The 21,836-nt window shown below is 42.9% G+C and overlaps 1 protein-coding gene across 1 annotated transcript; it reads right to left on the reverse strand.

Annotated features, from left to right (window-relative positions):
* Positions 1-490: 490 nt before the first annotated feature.
* Prox2 (prospero homeobox 2) lies at positions 491-9,675 on the reverse strand. Its single transcript, XM_005321331.5, is given in 4 exon segments — positions 491-1,026; positions 2,552-2,746; positions 3,636-3,747; positions 8,116-9,675. Coding segments are annotated over 4 exon segments (1,770 nt in total). The 5' UTR covers positions 9,393-9,675; the 3' UTR covers positions 491-840.
* Positions 9,676-21,836: the final 12,161 nt, after the last annotated feature.

Genomic DNA, 21,836 nt, shown 5'->3' on the forward strand with positions numbered 1-21,836 from the left:
TGTCCACGGACTGTAATTTCTTTTGGAATTGGAGAATTTCCATTTCTGTATTTCTCTGTTTTGCTATTCATCACCTGTGAGGTGGAGCACCAGGCAGCGTTGTCAGTGCCACATCAGTGCTAAATGCTTGCTCTAGTGGTGGTTTCCTGTTTGAGATCCTGAGTGACAGTGTAGAGTAGCATGCAGCCTTGCTCAGAATGTCTTGGGTTCCTCCGTGTTCCTGACCAGGTCTACCAACCCAACTGTCCTGGCCTTACAACATTTGGGAAATTACTTCATAGTTCAAAAACCTTGGTTTGTTCAAGGTTCTGTTTGGATAATAGCTGCTTTTCAGGGCAGAAGTTTAATGAATGTGACAGTGTCTGGCAGATAGGTGGAGCTTGAGAAACAGGTAAGTAAAATGAAAATAGTCATTTGTAAAAGCCCCAAATACCCTGATAGCTAGAGGAAGAGAGGGAAAATAGTTTTTGTGTCACGTGTCACAGAACACTTCAGGACATAGTATCTTTAATCCTTACAACCTTATTTTACAGATGCAGAGCTAACAGGAAGTTGTCAGTCTCAACACCTGGCAACAGTGGATTGAGATTCAAGTCTTCCTATTCCAAACTTGTGTTTCTTTTACAATATACCGATACATTGATATATTCAGTTGATGTATTTTATAATTAAGTTTAAATATTTGATGATTCTAGAAAGGAAATAAGCGATCAGAATGGTAATAGTACTTATTCAAGGGCAGGGAGTTCATGTGCCCATTTTATATGACTATAGCTAAATGGTTACCATTTAAGACAAACTCAGGAAACTCTGGCCAGTCACTCCTCATTTTGTTTGACTTTAACTCCGAAACACCTCCTGGGGATACCTGGATGATTTGAATATCTCTGGGATGTCACTGTCCAGTTTTGAAATAATTTTATAAATGGGTTTCTTCCAGGAAGGATCTGAGTCTCTCCCTGTGGAGACAGCCCTGAAGAACTCTTGCAATGTCACGCTGGCAATTTCCAAGAAGCAATCTGGGACCTGCATTCCCAAGGAGACCCCAAAGAAAGGAAAGACATGAGGCTGGAAGCACTGGTGCCACGGAGCCCTGCCCCCCCCCCAGACAGATGCTACCTGTTTCTTGGGTAGTGGGATCAGAGCAACCCTGCTCTAGCAGCCCCTGACTGCTGCAGCCTAGGTATGCCCTGCTCCCTCTCCAAACACAAACCTTGAAACGACAGCTCCAGTGAGAGAGCCCTGGGAGAAAGTGTATTAAGAAACACTCCCCTTGTAGGAGGATCTGGTTTCATTTGTGTGGGCTTTTTAGTAAGTTAGTAGAAACTAATTAATTGAAATTAAATCTGTGATTCAAAGAGGTTTGTAGTATTTTCCTCAGACCTGTTGTGGAAAGATGTATCCCCCATGTCTATCATACCTTACCCCACTACCCTTTAGGGCTGGATCCCAAAGGCTTACCTTCCTGCTTCCAAAGCCAATGGAATGGAGCTGTTCCAGGACCCTTACCCAGACTGGCACCATAAGTGACGCTGTGGGACACAGCGTCCAGATCCGGCTTGGCCTAGGACTTGCTGCCACTACCTGCTAAGTAATCACCCCCACATGGAAAGGTGTGGTGGTGCCACTGTCCCACATGCCCTGGCTCCTTTTCCTCCCACAGGTAGGCTTAGGTTTCCCAGCATTCAGCCTGAGCATCCAGCCAGTGGGCACCAGCAGTTCTTACATCATTAGAGATATCAATAAACTGCTCCTGTGATCACAATCGAGACAAAAGCAAGAGGGAAATGCAGTCTAAGACAAGACACACCTGGCATCTCCAGAATGAGATGCATCCTAACAGCTGCCAGCTGTCCAAGAGGCTCCTCCACCTGTTTCCTGATAGGAATTCACACTAATGACACTGAGGCTCACCCTTCACTATCACCCCTAAGGTGCCACCAGTGTGCCTTCATAGGGATCCCAAGGCTCAGAGGCTTGAGCATCTTTTTAAAATATTTTTTAGTCGTAGATGAACACAATATTTTCTTTATTTTTACGTGGTACTGAGGATTGAACCCAGGCCTCACACGTGTGAGGCAGGTGCTCTACCTCTGAGCTACGGCCCCAGCCCAAGGCTTGAGTATTTTTATTTGTTATAAAACTGTACAAGTGAGAATATAGATACAAGCCAAATGATGAACAGAAATTGTTCAGGAAATCTAGGCCAAAACTCGTTGCTAGCATTTAATCCTGAGTCTCCTGACAAAGATAAAAGGGTCAAGCAAATTCTGAAATTTGATAATTACAGAATAAGTCTAGACTGGCATAACTCCTGGTAGACTTCTGCTTATGTTTCAGCATGAAGATGGGCGGTATTTGCTGCATCTACCTATTGCCTGAGTGCAGATGTTTAGGCTGAGATCTCTGTTGGTGATACAGAGATTGGCTCCAGGGCCTTGTGATTCTCAGTGACAAGGAGAGACACCATCGAGGGGATCTTTTCTCAAACACCCAGTCCCATAGGAAAGACACTGCTCAGACCTGATGGGACCCTGGTACATGGTCTTACCTCAAAGTCATTTCCCTTGTTATAGTGCATATTGAGGGCTCGAAAAAGTTCTGAATCACGGAGAACCACCAGCACTTTGGGATTTGTGACACCATCTGAAACCGCTTGACGGGCAAATTTTTCCATTTGGATGTAATAAAACTCACGAAAGTTGCTGAACCACTTGATCATCTGAGAGGTGATGCAGCGGTTGAACTGTGCAAACAAGGAGTCCATCAAGTCAAACATTTGCCCTGAGGTGCTCCAAATCATAACTGTCAGCATCAAATTCAACACAGGGTTGATGTTAATAGCTTCAACCAAATAATGGGACTTCCTTTAGAGAAAGAAGCCGGAGCTATTTACCAGGCCTATTCAGTTGGCCTTCAGAATCTGAATTAGGTCTAAAATGCCCACTAGAAAATAATTCTTCAAGTACTAGATTTATAGAGAATATTTTCATGGTGTCTAAGTGGTCTTTGAAAGAGTCTAGGGTCAAGGTTACTGTGGTGCTAGCGAGCAGCCAGGGAGCCTTCTACTTATGTAAAAGGTTGAGGGAAGTGGTAAGAGTATAGGTCAAAGGGCAGTTTTTAGAGTTACAAAATGAATTGAAATCTAAATCAGAATTTGCTACAGGGATCAACCAACAACTGAATAAGGGGGGAAGACCTGAAAAAACAGCCCTTAGCTGTTATGGAAGCCCCCAGAAACTTTTCCATGGCAACAGGCAAGGTTTGATTCCTTTCATTTTCCTTATTGTCACACTTGATATAAGTCTGACAATGTCTGACACTGTATATAGTTGTTCATAAGGTTTTCATAAGGCTCCCAGCAGAGACAAAACTAGGCCAAAGATTCCAATTATTAGTGTTTCTCTCTCCCCCTACTTTCCCTTTCCATGTATTTCTGGGATTATCCATAACTCAGCAGCCTAAAAATTCAGACACCCAACCTTCCTAGGCCAGTGATTATTTGGGCAGTCTCTTCCCAGAACTGGGAACCACACCAGTTAGATCAGCAGCATGAACAGGAGCTAACATGTGAGGGTCTGGACCTTCCTCATACAGAGCTGGGAGTTTTGCAGGGGCTGAAACTTTGACTTTACCTGGACATCGGGGAAATAAGCCTTCAGGAGGCTGGAGCTGGGGTACCTTGTGAAGAAGAACATGAGTTTGGCCTTCTTCAAGTGACCAGGGTTCAGTCCTTCCTGGATTTATCTCAGTGTCAAGGAAAAGTAACTTTGAAAAACCAGTTACCAAATAATGTTATCAGATTATCCAAATAGCAATTGTCCTGTTCCTTGTGGTTTCTTTTTCTCTTTTTCTGACTGAATGGAGTATTTGCTTCTTTTTTCCATCTCTGGAGACTGGTTATATAACCTGAATGTCTACAGGCAGTCAAGATGCAAAATTTAGAAACATCTTGATATGTGAAGGCATGATATCAAACAGTTGATGTACTCTTGTGTTTCTCCAAAATGGGATGGGAAGAGACAGCAGCTTATATCCCACATAAGCCCTTTTGAAACCCCAAGTAGAGATTTACTTCCCTTCTGCCTCAGTTTCCTCATCTGTAAAATGAGAGAAGTAGCTTAGATTGGTTCCATTCAGGTTCTCATTCTCCAAGTTGTCTTTGCAGGTATGTGAGCCCCAAGCATCTAGCCAAGTTTAGCACAGCACCCGTGTTGCTTCTGCTCCGTCAAGACACTTGAACTGTGCCTGTATCTGCCTTCCATCTGCCTGGCAGAACTTTCTATTATCAGTCAAGCTCCGGTTTAGAAGCTCCATCTCATGTGGAACCTTTCCAAACCAATTTAGGCCTTCCTCACCTTGTGCTCCTGAGGCTTTTTGTACAAATCTCTGTTGTAACAATTACCTTATTGGAATTTTTACTGCATGTTTGTCTCCCCATTTAGACTGTGAGCTCCTTGAGGGCAAGGACCATGTCTTTTTAACTTTGTGTTCCATGTCTTTATCTAGCACTGGGCTAGGCACATAGAAGATGCTCAAAAAATGTGTACTGGATGAGGAAGGAATGGATGATCAACCTATTCCTCACCCTGAGGACAGATTCCTTTCACCTTAAGAACAGGGAGCTGTGGTGCAACTCCTTAGCACCAGAGTGGGAGAGAAAGAAAGACTGTCACTTAATGCTTAGCATTCCCAGGAAAGGACTGGGTGAGATGCCTTCCAAAGAATAACGTTGGGTATTAGATCTGAGTGCTTTCAAACTTCAGACTTTCCTGCAGGATAAATCAGTTTAGCCAAAAGAAACCAAACCCACTAACTATGGTTATAGCTGGCCTAGGCACTCAGGCTGCTGCATGAAAACCCCTGTCCCCCATCTGTTGTCCTTAAAGTTTTGGGTTTTATTTGTTTTAGTACTAGAACCCCAGGGCATTCTAACTCTGAGCTACATCCCCAGCACCCCCTCCCTGTTTTCTTTTTTTCCTATTTTATTTTGAGACAGTTGCTTGCTAAGTTGCCTAGATTGGCTTTGAAGTTACAAACGTCCTCTCATTGGCTGTGCTTCTTATCCTTACGTTGATGAATGCTATGAAAAGAATCTTGTATTTGGGAATCCAAAGACCCAGATTCAGAGGCTGATTTGGCTATTAGCTATTTGACCTTGGGCAAACCACTTAACTTCTCTGGGCCTACTTTCTAAAATTTAGAATATAATGGTTAAAGCTTTTGCTTGGCTGTCAGATCCTGGGTTTGAATCCTGGCTCCTCTCTAGTCTGCCTTGTGACTTTGAACCAAAGTTAGTTTGCTCTATTTCTTTACCTCTCAGATACCTGGGTCGAGAGTGGACACTAGGGAATTGTGAGAAAAACCAGGCTGGAAACCCCTTATCTGAAATACTGGGGCAAGAAGTGCAGATTTCAGAATTCTGTTATAAAGTTAATATGGTGTGAGGGTGTGGGTGTGTGTCACATGTTAATTAACACAGCAGAGGCAGTCTGTAATACAACACACTAATATCTCTACAGCAAAATGTGACTAATTATGCTAAGTGGAATAAAGTCCATAAATAGTCTCCAGTCTGTGTAGGTCAAGTTTTGCCACCAAAACTGATTGACTCACTTTTAAAGGAAAAAGCTAGAGGGCTCTTCAGAGCTTTTGGGTTTTTATATTGTGGCTAAATGGCAGTGGGCATGTACATGTGATCTGCCACAGGAGAAAGTGCCTGATGAGTGCCCCTTGTTCCAGTCTGCACTCCTAGTGACTGTTCTCTTTCACGAAAGCTGCTAGATGGATTTCATGGCCCATGGAGACTCATCTCTAGTGCAGAATACAAGCAGCAGGAAGGAGGGAGTAGTCACTGGGGGCAGGATACTACCTGGAGGGATCCTCAAATCATTGTAAAGACAGCCACATCTTCATCTGTGTGACAAGGCTTGATCTAGGTCTTTTTTAGGATGGGCCCCAGAACTTCCTGATGCTCTCTGAGCCCGATCTTCATTTTTACAGGGCAGGAACAGGCACATGAGGGTGCCTGACAAGTTGACAAAATAAAAAAATCTTTAGGGGCTGAGCCTTCTTTTTTTTCTTTTGATACTGGGGCACTCAACCACTGAGCCACATCCCCAGTCCTATTTTGAATTTTATTTAGAGACAGGGTCTCACTGGATCGCTCAGCGCCTTGTCATTTCTGAGGCTGGCTTTGAACTCAAGAACCTTCTGCCTCAGTCTCCTGAGTTACTAGAATTACAGGCATGTGCCACTGGGCTGAGCCTTCTTGAGGGACCCCCTGCTGCCCAAATTTAGTAGGGAGTTTTAGCCAGTGCTCTCTTAACAAAGGCCCAGACAGCCTTTCTCACAGTGAAAGTCAGTCTATACTGGTATGTGTACTTCCAAGATGACTGTTCCTGCGTGAAGAGGCAATCAGTGCTGGCAAATGATGTTCTTGCCACTGGTTTTAGGGTTGCTCACTGCCTTCCAAGAAAACCCAAGCCATGGGATGTTTCTAACACCATGGACCAGCAGGGGGCGCTCAGAGCACTTAGGACACAAGACCACCTCAGGCTGGGCAATGAGCCAGCCCCACCCCATCCTGCCCTGCAGCTGCCAGACAGGGGACTGGACTTGGACTATGCGCACTTAGATATGACTTCACAGACACATTAACCTCTGGAATCTGTACTCACAGCTGCCCACAATAAATTCAGCGTGTGAACACAGCTCACTAAAAATGCAACACCAAAAATACATTCTCAGGAGGTTTAGTCCTGCAGGATGCTTGTTGGAAGAGGGTTCTTTGGTCCCAAGAATTTGGAACTGCTTACATTTTCCTTTTAGAGCTTCACATGTAGACTTCAGCATGTTAAAGTCTCTGAAAATGGCTGCAGTGAAGAAACTAACCCAGTCAAGTGCAGTGATACATGCCTGTAATCTCAGCAATTTGGGAGGTTGAGGTAGGAGGATCACGTGTTTGAGACCAGCCTCAGCAGATTAGCAAGACACTGTCTCAAAATAAAAAATAAAAAAGGACCGGGGATGTAGCTCAGTGTTAGAACTGGCTCAATTTCCAGTACTCCCTCCACAAAAAAAGGAAAGAAAGAATAACCTAGTATTTGCCAAAAGTACTTTTTTTTTTTTTTTTGGTATCAGAGATTGAACCCAGGGATACTTAACCACTAAGCAACATCCCCAGCCCTTTTTATATTTATAGACAGAGTTGCTTAGGACCTCACAAAATTACTGAGGCTGGCTTTGAACTCCTGATCCTCCTGCCTCAGCCTTCTGAGCCGCGAGAATTACAGGCATGTGCCACTGTACCCAGCTCCTCTGCTCTTCTAACTCAACAACTTTTATCCTGAGTATTACTCTGGGAAACTGTTTTGGGGAGGGGGCTCTGTCTAAAGGCTGTGATAAAATTCAGACTACCACAGGCCATCCTGGACCTCTCAGACTTTCCCAGTTGTGGAGGTGGGGGTCCTCTCCCTCCTGTGCCCAGATCTCGGGTTTCATCCCACCTGGCTGTAGCCTGGAAGCTGTTCCTTAAATCAAAGACTTCTGGTTCTTTCAGGACATCTCTCTATGTCTAGTCTCTGAGAAAAACTCCTCTTTTCCCCAAGAAGTTCTTGGATCCTCATGTATTCCCCATGAATTATCTAACATGCAGGTTTTTTGCCTGTAGATCCATGAGGTTGGGGAAGCCATATCTCAGATGTGACATTCCTTTCGCCTTCTCTGCCCAGGGCTATGAGCAGCTAGTAATCAAATGTCAGAGCTCTTTCTTCCACAGGGTATGTACTGTATTGTGGAAGCCCATTTGAGTTTGAAAGCAAACAAAACTCTCTCAGACCCAAAGGAACAAGTTAGTCATGGTGGAATCCAATGAGTCACAGAAGTAATTAAGTGAACCTTCCCAGGATCCCTCACTCCTAGAATGTGGTTTCCACTTGGTCACACAATTAATAGGGAAGGAAGGTTCAGAGACCATATTAAGAAGATGGTGGAAAATAAAGTTGGTCCCTATGCAATACAGTTATCTGTCCCCGCCTCCTCCTCAACTTCCAGTTTTCCTGCCTCTCTGGGCTGTAGCCATGAGAATTTCAATGACTAGGAAAGGATATATGCACGGAAGAGAAGGGAGTTGCATCTGTGATAGCCTCCAGGCTGTTGTGCTCAGTCTTCACGGAGGGAAGGAGGGGCCGGCTCTCCAGATGGGGCACTGTGGTGAAAGGCAGCGGGCACGGCTGCTGGCTCCAGACCCAAGGTTGCAGAGCAGACTCTATAGAGGGGTGACTTTGTGAAGATGAGTCCAGAGGAGGATTGTCGCTCCAATGACCATTGGGTCCACGACCCAATAGCTGGCTAAGAATCTGATTTTCCTGGACGTGGGAAGGAATAGCCAAGGGATAGTTTGTTGCGGGACCCTGATAGGATTTGGAGATTCTTGGTGAGATAGGGTACCTCAGAGAATCCAGAGGCTTGACTAGTGGTAAGTTTCCTACAGGGACCCCAACTTGTGGCTGGGTCCTTCTGGGCAAGGTGGCCAGAGTAAATAGATCTTTATAGGTCCCTCCCATAGGAGGCGAGGGCTCACTTCCGCCCTCTGGCACTAGTCTCTGGAAACTTCTGCCCTGCTGGGTCAGGTGGCCTGGTGGATTCAAAAGCACCTTTTGTAAAACAGAGTCCACAGCCTGGGATACTGCCCTGGTCAGTTCTTTCCTCAGAATCTCCAACAAAGCTTGTGTTCCAGAAGAAAGGAACCTGAGCTCCTCAGACCGATGTTCAGGCTCAGACACTCTGTGTTTTTCTGCCCCACAAAGGTACGCACTACAATCCTGATGGCGGTCACTGTCGGTAGCCCAGGGGTTAGACTCACAGCTGTTCCTCTGCTTCTCCCTCAGGGAGCCTTGCCCCTGCTCAGAGCCTCTGGGGTCCTGAGCTGCAGCCCTGGGCTCGGCAGTCTGCAGGATGTGCTGTTGCAGATGTCTCAGCTGTTGCTTGAGCCGATGAAATTGTTCTCTTACCCCGGGACCCCCCTTCCTGTTGCCCCAGGCAGGGCCTGGCTTCAGGGGGCCTTGCTGCATGGGGAGACTCTGCTTCCTCTTTCGCTTCTCTGTGCAGCATGGGCTGTCCCTGGCTTGGGCATTGCCTGGCACCAGGGGGTTGGGAGAGAGACATATGCCTTGGACGATGGTCTCCACTCTTGCCCTCTTGGCCTGGATGTGCTCATCCCCAAACCAGTTGGTATCAGTGAGGCTAGAACTGGAGGCCTGGCCCCAGGGAAAGGGGGAGTCTTTCTCCAGCTCTTGGGAGGCTGGGCTTCTCTCACCTTCCACACAGAGTTCGGCCAGGTGGGAGCAGGTCCCAGACTGAGAAGAAATCAAGATAGAGTTTGGATCCATCGCTTGGCTTCCCAGGCAATTGCTGAGAGCCCTCTGAAGAAGTCGAGGGGCTTCTGGAATCCCTCCTCCCTCTTCAGTGGGACACGCACCCAGAATGAACCGGAGGTCCCTCCTCTGCCCTCAGCAGGGTGAAAAATTTCTGCTGCAGAGGACTGAGGCTCTGGATGCCAGGACTTAGGAACCTCCTGGGCAGACTCCTGAAATTAAAGACAGCAAGAAAACAGTACATGTGACTTGGAGCAGTGCTTTTTAAACTTGAGTGTACAAAGAAAAAGGCCTTGGGATCTTGGTAAAACAGATTTCAAGTCAGTAGATCTCAAGTGGAGCAGAAATTCTGAAGTCCATGCTGGTCAGTGAAAGGAAAGGGACCACAACATTTGGAGCAACCAAAAGATCTTTATTGCAGCAGTGCAACAAAGAGAAAAGAAAGAAGGAGAGAGAGAGAGAGAGAGAGGGAGGGAGGGAGGAAGCGCATGCAGGAGAGAGACAGAGAAAGCAAGAGAGAGAGCAAGAGAGAGGGAGCAAGAAAGAGAGAGAGCAAGAGAGAGGGAGCAAGAGAGGGGGGCCTGGCAGGAGGGAGTTTTTATAGCCCAAATCTAATGGGGCCTCTGGGTCTGCAAGCTGCCTTGTTGGCCCAAGGGGGGTTAAGTGTTCAGCCTTGAGCAGGGTTGAATGTTCAGACTTGAGGCAAACAGGTGATAAAGGACCAGATAGAGGGGGGTTTGAGTGCGTGGGCTATCTTGCAGCCAACATCTGTTCAGCCTGCCCTGCAGACAACACAGTTCAGCCTGCTCTGCACCCAACAGTCAGGACCCCACTTTGAGGAGATTCCAAGAGTGAGCCCTTAGGAGGAAAGATCTTCTGCCTGGGCTTAATGATACATAATAATAATAATGGCAGCCAATTGAGCGTCTGGCATTATGCCAAGAACATGACCTGACATCCCTATTATCTACAATTCAGGAACCAGACTCCAGAGAAGTTAAGGAGTTACCTCCCTAAGATCAAACAACTAGTAAAAGGCAGGTTGGAGTCAAACCAAGATTTGCCAGATCTGGAGTAACTAAGGGCAACAGAATTATCTGGGCACTTGTTAAAAATAGGAAATTTAGAGGACATAGCTCAGTGGTAGGGCACTTGCCTAGCATGTGCAAGTCCCTGGGTTCAATCCCCAGTAGTGCAAAAACAAATCAACAAAAAATAAAAGCAATAAACAAAACTTTAAAAATATATATATATAGGAAATTCATCTGGCCCAGTCAGACCTGCTTGGACCTTTAGTGTTGGGACAGGCACCTGCGTTGGCCATACCAATTAAAAGTTGAAGAATCAGTGCTGTTTGCCCACTATACTACCCTGCTTTCAAGAAGAAAATCTGATTATGCATTTATCACTCAACTATTTAACAACTGTTCATTGAACACCTTCTATATGTCAGGCCACATTCTGGGAAGTTGGAGGGACAGAGTGATCAAAACAGCAGAGTCTGCTCTCAGGAAACGGGCAGTCTATTAGGGGAGGCAGGATATTTTCAGGGCATGATACTTGCCATGAAGAAAAAGCAGAGCGAAAGGTTGAAAACTGGGGTGAAGGGCTGAGGAGGAGGGAGCTACTTTAGGAAAGGCTGCCTGAAGCTGTTTGATTCCCACAAAGTCTGGAAGTACACTGTGCCCCACCCAGGAGGCTTCAGACAAAATCGATCACAGCTGGGAGTTTACAGAGCGTCCTTACACATTCACCACATTGCCTCTCATGGCGACCTTTACAGTTGCATCATATTCCCACTTTACAGATGAATAAACGGAGGCTCCATGAAACCAAGAATGGTTCCCAGTTTCCAGATTCCAAACCTTCTAATTCCAACCATGCCTCGGCCGAATCTCTGAAGATGCAGGGCCTGTGTGAGAGCTTGACTTCTCTGTCCATTAAACAGATTCATCCTTTCCTGGAGGAGGTCAATGAATTTTTTTTTCCCTTTGTAGATTTCCACTCTCCTTTGCGGTTTTTTTTTTTTTTTGTAGGGGGGGTGGGGTGGAAGGAGGGAGGTTTACTGGAAATTGAACCCAGAGGCGCTGTACCACTGAGCTACATCCCCCAATCCTCCTTTTTTTTTTTTTTTTTTAAAAGACACAGTTTCACTAAATTGCTTAGGGCCTTGCTAAATTGTTGAGTCTGGCCTTGAATTTTCGATCCTCCTGCCTCAGCTTTTAGAGCGGGTGGGATTACATGCATGTGCCATGGCACCCAGCTCCTTTGCTTCTATACACAAGGCTGGCTAAAGAAAACTGGCTTTCTTCTGCCCACCTTTACTTTTATCCTGAAACTCCTTTGGAATCCTCCTGGGCCTTCTGCAACAGGTGGGGTGGAGGCCTGCTGCCTGCACCAGCACACTTGGCCTCAAGCCTCCCCTGGGGCTATCAAGTGACAGGCACCAACACAAAGTCCTGGTGGTCTGCTTAAGGATGGAGCCTGAGAGGGTATGGCAGCTGCATGTGATTGTGAGAAAAATGCCACAGAAAGAAAGCTAGAGTCTTGGGTCAGAATAATTAGAAGGGTCTTAGTTTGAGTAAGATCTTTGCAAATTATTAAAATAAAAACAGATGACTTGTCAAACTAATGTAAATTTAAAAATGTGTTACTGTCATGTTTATACCAACAGTTTAGTTGGTTTACTAAGTTTACTACCTATTGGAGAGAGGAGCATTTCTTGACTTCCTGTGATAATTTGACAATGAATATATAATATTTGTATAATATAAAAAATTTATTTTAAAAACAGATCTTTATCATATGATGAGCTTGGCTGGATCACTAAACATATGTGACCGGGGCTGGGGTTGGGGCTCAGTGGTAGAGCACCTGCCTGGTACGTGTGAGGCACTGGATTTGATCCTCAGCACCACATAAAAAAAATAAAATAAAAGCATTCTGTCTACCTACAACTACAAAAATTTAAAAAAAAATTAACCAAGAGAAATGGAACAATAATGATATAGTCTATATAATTTATTTTTAGTTAGGCAGCTTCCATAAAAAAGGATATGGAAAATGACAACCTCCCAAGACTGTGTGACCTGGGAGGAGGAAGAGAGGAAGAAGGCAAAACATTGATCCTTCCCCAATAAATCCTTTCCCACCGACAAGACAGTCCCTGGGAAGGAGGTGAACATCAATCCTAAAATGGCAGTTCTTGGGAAAATATTGATCCTTTCCCAGTGTCAGTGAAGCCACACATTAATCCTGTCCCAGTGACAATACAATGACCCCCAGAGGAAAAAGATAACAGAATGCTGAGCTCTGGACCCTCCATCCTTTCCCAGTAAAAAGTTTCAAATTTTTACAGTCTTTTCCCTGAATGCCCAAACTGACACATTCTGTTGAAGTGATTAAGTCATCTCTCAGTGTTACCTATAAAATCCAGACCTCTGGCTGGGTGTGGTGGTGCATGCCTGTTAATCTCAGCAGCTCGGGAGGCTAAAGCAGGAGGATCACAAGTTCAAAGCCAGCCTCTACAACTTTGTGAGGCCCTAAGCAACTCATCAAGACCCTGCCTCTAAATAAAATATAAAATAGGGCTGGAGTTGTAGCTCAGTGGTTAAGGGCCTCTGGGTTCAATTCCCAGTACTAAAAGAAAAAAACAAACCCAGACCCCTTCTATAACCAGTGGTCATTTTCTACCCAGAAAGTAAGCCCCTCCAATGTCTGACCCTGACTCTGTTGCTGAATAAAAGGCATTGCTGAGGGGCTGGGGTTGTGGCTCAGTGGTAGAGCACTTGCCTAGCACATGTGAGACACTGGGTTCGATCCTCAACACCACATAAAAATAAAATAAAGCTATTGTGTCCACCTACAACCAAAAATATATATTAAAAAAAACAACAAAAACATTGCTGATCCATGAAGTCCTGGTTATTTATGTTTTCATTATGTGCCAAAACCATTTTGGTTATTTTTGCTTACATCAACTGCTCACTGAACAGTTTGTGCTCATACTGAGCATCTTCAAACCCAAACTCTATAGCTGCCCCTTCATCTTGCTTCACCTTGTACCAGTCTCTTGCTCTACAAGTCAGAAGCCAGGGGTGGCTAACTCCTCATCATTAGCATTGATTGGCTGATAGCTTTATGGTAAAATGGCTCTAAACTCCATCCCACCATACCTTTCCCATCATTACCATCTGATTCAGGATCTTACCATTTTTCACCAAGATAATTCCAGTACCTCATGACCTCTTCCATTCCTCTAGCCTCTCCTCTCTCTGGCCTTTTTTCATTATTCATTCAACAAATATGGATTGAGTGCTGCCAACAGACAAAATCCTCTGCCTGTGTAGAGCTAACATTCATGCAGAGGCAACAGAGGAAATAACATGAGAAATAAAAATGGAGGATCATTGTGTAAGGTCTTGTTGGCCATGTAAAAAGTTGGTCTTTACTCTGAGATAAATAAGGATCCAGTAGAGGATTATAAGTGAAATGCTCTTTTGTTTAATTGATGCATTATAATTATATATAATAGTGGGAGTGGGATTCATTATTTTATATTATGGGATTTACTAACAGCTTGAATGGATGCAAGAAAATTAAACAGCACTGACACCACCAAGGTGTTTGTCCTGAGCAAGAAAGGATGGAGTTGCCACGAACTGAGATGGGAGAACTGCAGAACAGCAGGCTTTGTTTGGAGGAATACTGTGGGCTCTGTTAAGGGCATGTTGCATTTGAGATAATAGATAGCTTGATGAAGATGAAAATGTCAAGAAAGCAATTGGTGCGCTGGGGCTGGGGCTCAGCGGTAGTGCACTTACCTGGCATGTATGAGGCACTGGGTTCGATTCTCAGCACCACATATAAATAAATAAATAAAAATTAAAGGGACTAGGGTGTAGCTCAGTGGTAGAGCGCTCACCTAGCACGTACGAGGCGCTGGGTTTGATCCTCAGCACCACGTAAAAATAAGTAAATAAAATAAAGGTATAAAAAAACCCACATCAATCTTTACTAAAATTTTTAAAAATTAAAAAAAAAGAAGCAGTTGGACAAATGAGCCTGGGGTTCAGTGGGAGCGATCTGGGCTAGAAATATAAAGTTGAGGGTTGCCAGTATGGTAACTGGATGAGCCCAAGGCGGTGAAGGTAGATAGAAGAGGGCAAAGTCATGGTGATGTGAGGAGGCTGGGGGCAGGAGGAAGAACCAACCAAGGTAACTGCGAAGAAGCAAGCAGTAAGGTAGGAAGAAATCCAGGTCCCTGTGAGTCCTGGGAGCCAAGCGAAGAAGTTGATTGTAGAAGGGAGAGGTGAACCATAGGGTCTGTGACTATTCAAGTTAGTGATGTGGTTATTAAGGGTCTTGATCAGTGGTTTTGGTGGCACAGAGGGAAAAAAATGTCTGATTGGAGTGGACTGAAGGGAGAAGACAGGAAGGGGGAATTGGTGACACTGAATATGACAACTTTCAAGGGGGTTTGTATAGAGGAGAGGAATGGGACAGTGAGACTAGAAGGGGAAGTAGTGTCAACAGATGGGTTTTCAATATAGGAGAAATAACAACAGCATTCCTGAAGACTGTTAGAAGATAAAATATGGGGCTGGGGATGTGGCTCAAGCGGTAGCGTGCTCACCTGGCATGCGTGCGACCCGGGTTCGATCCCCAGCACCACATACCAACAAAGATGTTGTGTCCGCCGAGAACTAAAAAATAAATATTAAAAATTCTCTCTCTCTCTCTCTCTCTCTCTCTCTCTCCTCTCTCACTCTCTCTTTAAAAAAAAAAAAAAAGAAGATAAAATATGTTAATGTAGGCAAGAGTGAGAAAGTCCTGTGTCCTTGGGCCGGAAGGAGTGGGTGAGGTCTATACATACCTGAAGGGACTGGCTTCAGGTTCATCCACAGGGCAGGAGAGACGGCAGTGTCTGCACACAGGCAGGCAGGTTGGTAAATGTAGCCATGGCAGTTGGTGGAAGCTCCCTTTTGGTTATTTCAGTTTTCTCAGTGACATTGACAGTGGCATCGACTTTCTAAAATGTGATCTACTATGGCCCTCTGTGGAATCAAAATCTTTCCTGGATTCCCAGCAACCGTGACATTCTCATGCCTCAGCTTTTCATAAACATGGTCTTGTTCTAACTCTGGAGCTGCTGTCCTTAGCACTTGGGAGAGTGAGCTGTCTTTGTGTTCCTGAATGGGCCACATTTCTTATGTCTTGGCATTTATCATTCCCTTGGTTTAGACAGCCCTTCTCCTGCTTCCTCATGGCCTAGCCCCTACTCATTCAAAATCCAACTGAATTGTTACTTTATCCTCTTTGAAGCCTTCCCTTTAGACTGTGAGCTCCCTTTTTATCTGGTCTCCTAATAGTGGTTGACTGCCAATTGCTCACTCACTCAGTTGAACAAATTGTTCTATAAACAAGTCATTTATACTGATTTTTGTCTCCTCAATTGTGGTATGATTGGCCATCCATATATGCAATTTCTGCATCCACAGAGTCAACTAACCAGGTTAAAAATATTAAAAGAAAATTCCATAAATATGTCCAGACTTTTCCCCTTGTCATTCTTCTTTAAAAGACACCGTGTAACAGCGATTTATATAACATTTACATTGTACTAAGAATTATAAGCAATCCTGGGGCTTGGGGGCTCAGAAGTAGAGTGCTCACCTAGCATGTGTGAGGCACTGGGTTTGATACTCAGCACCACATAAAAATAAAATATTGTGTCTACCTATAAATAAAAAATAAATATTTTTTAAAAAAGAATTATAAGCAATCTAGAGATTTAAAGCTTACAGTGTGGTATGTATAATGTGCTATATGATACGAAGGAATGGAGTGTCTGAGGATTCTGGTATCGGTGGAGGTCCTGGAACCAAGGACATCCCTACCAACATCAAGGGATGACTGTACTAAATTTCAGATTCCTCAAGCACCTAACATAGAGCCCTGTGCATGGAACAAAATCAATATACACAGACAGGTTTGTAGGTGTGTAGACAGAGAACACAGAACCACTGCTTTCCTGAAAGCTCTTTGCAGATTAAGCATTGCAATTCCCATGAATAGGGAGACTCAGAAAGATATCAGTTATCCCTAAGCAAATTTATAATTTTAACACATCTTAATAAATATGCTAATATTCATTTTCTGAAATTGAACAAGGTTATAGGTACATAGAAAAGTTTATTAAAGTTATTGTTTCTAAGGTTCCACGTGGTCTGTGTGCTCCAGAAGGCAGAACTACCAGAGTAAGAGACAAAGCCAGCATGTTTAATGAAGTAAGAACCAACAGAAATATCTTGAGACCAGAAATTGGAACTCCAGCCAGGTGTCCAGAGATATTTACGGCCATCTCTGTAAGACAATCATGGAAACTGCATCTGGGCTGCAGAGAAACAGGAAACCTCTGTATTGAGACCAGTATGCTACCCAGATCCCCTATCTGGGGGCGAACCTGCACCCCGCAGAGAGGTTTCTGTTTGAAAATTAAATAGCAGAAATTTCATATGCATTGATAGAAGCAGCAATGGCGACAACCCTTTAAAAATAGTATTATTGTTTTTCTTAGAGTCTGAAAATAATGCAGGATTATTTTACTTCCCAAATATAGAAATATATTAAGAAGAAAAAAGATTTTTCTCCGAGAGAAAGACCACAGTTATCATTTTAGTGTGAATCACTTTTTTCAAACATTTTTGTCTTTATGAAATTTTCATAATTTCTCATAATTGTATAATTTAAAAGAACAAAATGGAATTGTAGATATATAGTTCTATACTCTCCTTTTCTCTCTCATATCAATGAGTATAAATCTACAGTCCATTGTATAGACATATTGTAATTTATTAGTAAGTTCTCTTTGGATTGATAAGTTCCTACCTTTAATTTTCACCATAAAAATAAACAATATCATATGGAGGTGAAAGCATGAACCCCCAAGCCACTTCACTAGCTTTGTGACCTCTCTATAGTTCACTTTTCTCAGCAGTAAGATGGAATAACCACAATACCTGGTGTTATTGAGGATTGTTTTAAGGATCTTATGAGTTAATAAATGTTATGTTTTAAAAATAGTTCTTGGTACAGAATAACTGTTCATAAATGTTAACTATTGTTACTGTGAATAATCTTAACACTCCTTCATCTACATATGGGGACTTAACCTATTTGCTTCTTTGGATACTTTTCTAGAAGCAGAAATACAGGGTCAGAGACTAAACATGTTAAACTTTTATGCTTCTTTCCTAACTGCTTTCCAGAAATGTATCAACTAAGGATGGAGATGAGAAATGGAAGGAAAACCTTCAGTTTTCACTGCTTATATTTCTATAGATGAATTTTTATAAGAATATGCATATATATATATATACTTTTTATTTTAATATTTTTTTCATGGTGCTGGGGATTAAATTCAGAGCCTTGTACATGCTAGGCAAGTGCTGTACCACTGAGCTACATCCCCAGCACTAAATATACTTTTAAATAGCTAATTTGCTCTCCTGTTAATATATCTATAAAAGAGCACATATCCTGGGGCTGGGGTTGTGGCTCAGTGGTAGAGCACTTGCCTTGCACGTGCGAGACTGTGGGTTCGATCCTCAGCACCATATAAAAAATTAAAAAATAAATAAGTGAAATAAAGGTGTTGTGTCCAACTACAACTAAAATTTTTTTTTAAAAAAAGAGCACATATCCTTTTATCTTTAACAACACTCTTTGATTTTTGCTAATATTATGGATGAAAATATTATATCATTATTTGCATTTCTTTGATTCTCAGTGCCTGCTCATTTTTCACATATTTTTAAGATCATATTTATACAGTATATATGAAGAAACTTAAAAATGTTTATACAATTTGAGTCATGTTTCAATGTCTATGTAATTAAACCAAAAAAATCATGGTTATACTCATGAATTTATGTCAAAAATCATCATCCCCATATTAAATGAGTAGAAACGGATTAAATAAATTATAAAGCATGATGCCATCTCCATGATGCTATCCTATGTAACTATTCAAAAAATTATATTAAGCAGAGTTTGTGTAACATTATTTTATAATAATGGGGGGTTAAGAGAAAGTTAGATATAAAAATACAAAGAAAAAGCATGAGAAAGAAATATATTAAAATGTTAGTAATCATTATTATGAATGATGGAGCCATGAGTAATCTTTTTCTCTATTTCTTATTTTTACTTTCCTACATTTTCATATTTTCTATATATATTTATTTATAAATATGTGTGTGTGTTCCCCACACACTATATATATATATAAAATACCAGGGATTTAATTCAGGGGTGCTTAATCACTGAGTCACAACCCCAGCCCTTATTTATTTATTTTTATTTTAAAATATTTTTAGTTGTAGATGGACACAATAGCTTTATATTATTTATTTATTTTTATATGGTGCTGAAGATCGATCCCAGCCTCATAAGTGCCAGACAAGCACTCTACCACTGAGCTACAACCCCAGCCCAGTCCCCCTTTTTAAAATTTTGAAACAGGGTCTCATTAAGTTGCTTAGGGCCTTTCTAAATTTCTGAGGCTGGATTTGAACTGATAATCCTCCTGCTTCAGCCTCCAGAAGGACTGGGATGACAGGACCGTTACCATGCCTAGTTTATATTTCATTTTTTTAATTAAAAATGACAAATTTTGCCTTTGTTAATTAATTTTTTTTTACATTTATGACAGAGGCTATGCATTTGGGGGGCAAGGGATGAATGGGTAACCTCTGTACTTTGAATTTTACTGTGAGCATAAAACTGCTTTAAGTAAAACAACAAGCTGGGGGCTGGGGTTGTGGCTCAGCGGTAGATCACTCGCCTTGAGCGTGCGAGACCCTGGGTTCGATCCTCAGCACCACAAAAAAATGAATAAGTGAAATAAAGGTATTAGGTCCAACTACAACTAAAAAATAAATAAAAAAATATAAAACAACAATCTGCATTTTTCTCTCATCGCCTCCTTCCTAGATATACATTCCTGGGTACCAGACCAAAAAAAAACCACCGGAAGAACAAATTTAGCTACAAACCCAAGTGCAGAACACAGATCTCCTGAGATAATGGCAAAGTTAGAATTTTATAGCTACAGAGTGTAAAATGAGAGTGAGGTTAATTTCAAGTAACTGAAAGAGGAAAGAGAGAAGCTGTGCATTGTCCCCTTTCAGCTGAAGGGTTGGAACCCAGGGGCAGGCCCTGAAAAGGGACAGCCGGAGTCTGTGACTTTGTCGATTGCACCAATCTCCTCTGAACATGGCAGTCCTTCTCCTTGCCAGTCTATGCCCTTCTGTGGCTTTCCCTGGAGATTTCCCAAAGCTCTGTCCAAATGGGACAAAGGGGAAGGGATGTCCCTGGGGCCACCGGCAGCTCACAGGCTGCGTCTCCTCTTCTGTGGTGCATATACATTTAGGCACTAGCATGCTCCAGCTAGGGAGCAAGGAGCTGGCTAATATAGCAAGGTGGATTATGGGGGTGCGGGTGTCCTTAGACAAAAGTCACCTACCCTGTTCTCATCACTGCCACTGAAGCTCAAGACTTTTTCAAGAAGATATATTGTCATTTCCTTGATAAAGTTCTAGTCAAGATTTTGTTGGGAAAACTTCAGGCTTTTCTTTGCAATATTTGCTTATTCATTTCTTAGATTCAGTTACATTCTAAATTGGATCAGCCTAGTGCCTCAGTAGATGCCTCCTACATATGGTTAGAGAAATACAGAAGAAAATGCCTCATCTCATGCAGATGTCACAGGATCTAAGGGACCTTCACTGGCAATTCATAAATGATCACTCAATCACATTTCTAAATGTATATTTTTTTTTCCTTTTTCTTCTTCTTCTCCTTCTCCTTCTCCTCTGTCTTCTTCTCTAATCACTGACCCACATCCCAAGCCCTTATTTTGAGACAGGATATCTAAGTTACTGAGGCTGGCTTTGAACTCATGCTTCTCCTTCCTCAGCCTCCCAAGTTGCTGGAATTACAGGCGTGTGCCACCGCTCCTGGTTAAATGTATACATTTTTGTCACATCTATATTCTTCTTCTTTTTTTTTTTTAGTATTTATTTTTAGATTGTAGTTGGACACAATACCTTTATTTTATTTATTTATTTTTATGTGGTGCTGAGGATCAAACCCAGGGGCTCTCACGTGCTAGGCGAGTGCTCTACCACTGAGCCACAATCCCAGCCCTCATCTATATTCTTCTTAACAGGGCTCCCATCTACTTACCAGACCCAGATAATTTTTAGTTGCTGATATAAGACTTGTTCAGAATAGCACATCCCAAAGTCCTATAGCAGGTTTATGCTCAGCTAAGGTGTTTTCAAACACAACCTCATCTGTATTCATTTTCTAAGATCAGAGGCTCTCTGCTTTGTCCCCACTGTGCCACCAATCAAAGGCCACCTCATCCTTTTGTAGTCTAGCCCCAAGCAGCACTCTGTTGTACTGGCAGAAATGGGAAGAAATGGAGGTCAGATGGACAGGCTCAGGTCAGACAGCCTTGTCCACAGACAAATGCAGATTCAACTGAACCAGAGCCCGGGTGGTCTGTGGTACTGTCAGCTATGAATTGAGGAATGATTTACCTGTTACTGGATTTTCAGCTGAATGGCTAGCTCTTAAGTGATCTTATGCAAGTTAACTGTCTCTCTTCCCCTTCAGTTTCTCTGTGAATCACTTGTGTTAGGATCCCATGTAGTAACACAAGCCAAGTTTCCTGCATTTTCCAGCATGAATGATAAGTACTCCTCCAAATGCAGCTTCCTCTCCTCCTAGGGCAGTTTGTGTGGCCCCACAACCATAGAACACTAGTGCTAGCTGTGGCTTAGAAAGCATGGGACAGTGGGTGGTCTCCAGACTTACAGGCTTCAGCCATTAATAAAATGAAAAGAAAAAAAAAATTGAATCACCTGGAGAGTTGTGACATCATATTTTGTAGGTAAGAGCATGAAAAAATAAAGATTCAAAAGATTACAATATTCTATTATTTATATTTCATAAAAGAAAAGAATCTTAACATCCTGTTTTTTTTTTTAAATAAGAAGGAAAGGCACAACATGCAGATAAATTTAGCTTTTGAAAAACTCTTTTCTCATGTTTATGAAAACAGCAAAGACCAGTATCAGGTATCCTCGGCTCTTCATGGCCTGCCCTCACTTTATGGATGAGGAAACAGAAGCCTGGACAGGTACAGTGACTGCCTAGGGCCATACAGTGTCTGCAGTACCTAGGAAACCATTTCCGGACATCAGAAATGCTCACATGTGGCTGTCCAGGTACCTGGGTTGGGAGTTAGGGGGTCTGGGTCCTACTCCCAGATATTAGCCCTAGAATCGCACTGTGTTCCTCATTCCACTTTTCTAAGATGGGGGTGGTGATCCCCCTGCCCCATCCCCAGGTTTCAAGAGGCCTCCAGAAATGCATCCAGGGTATTAA

Source organism: Ictidomys tridecemlineatus, chromosome 5 (assembly GCF_052094955.1).
Source record: "Ictidomys tridecemlineatus isolate mIctTri1 chromosome 5, mIctTri1.hap1, whole genome shotgun sequence".
Taxonomy (NCBI): Eukaryota; Metazoa; Chordata; class Mammalia; order Rodentia; family Sciuridae; genus Ictidomys; species Ictidomys tridecemlineatus.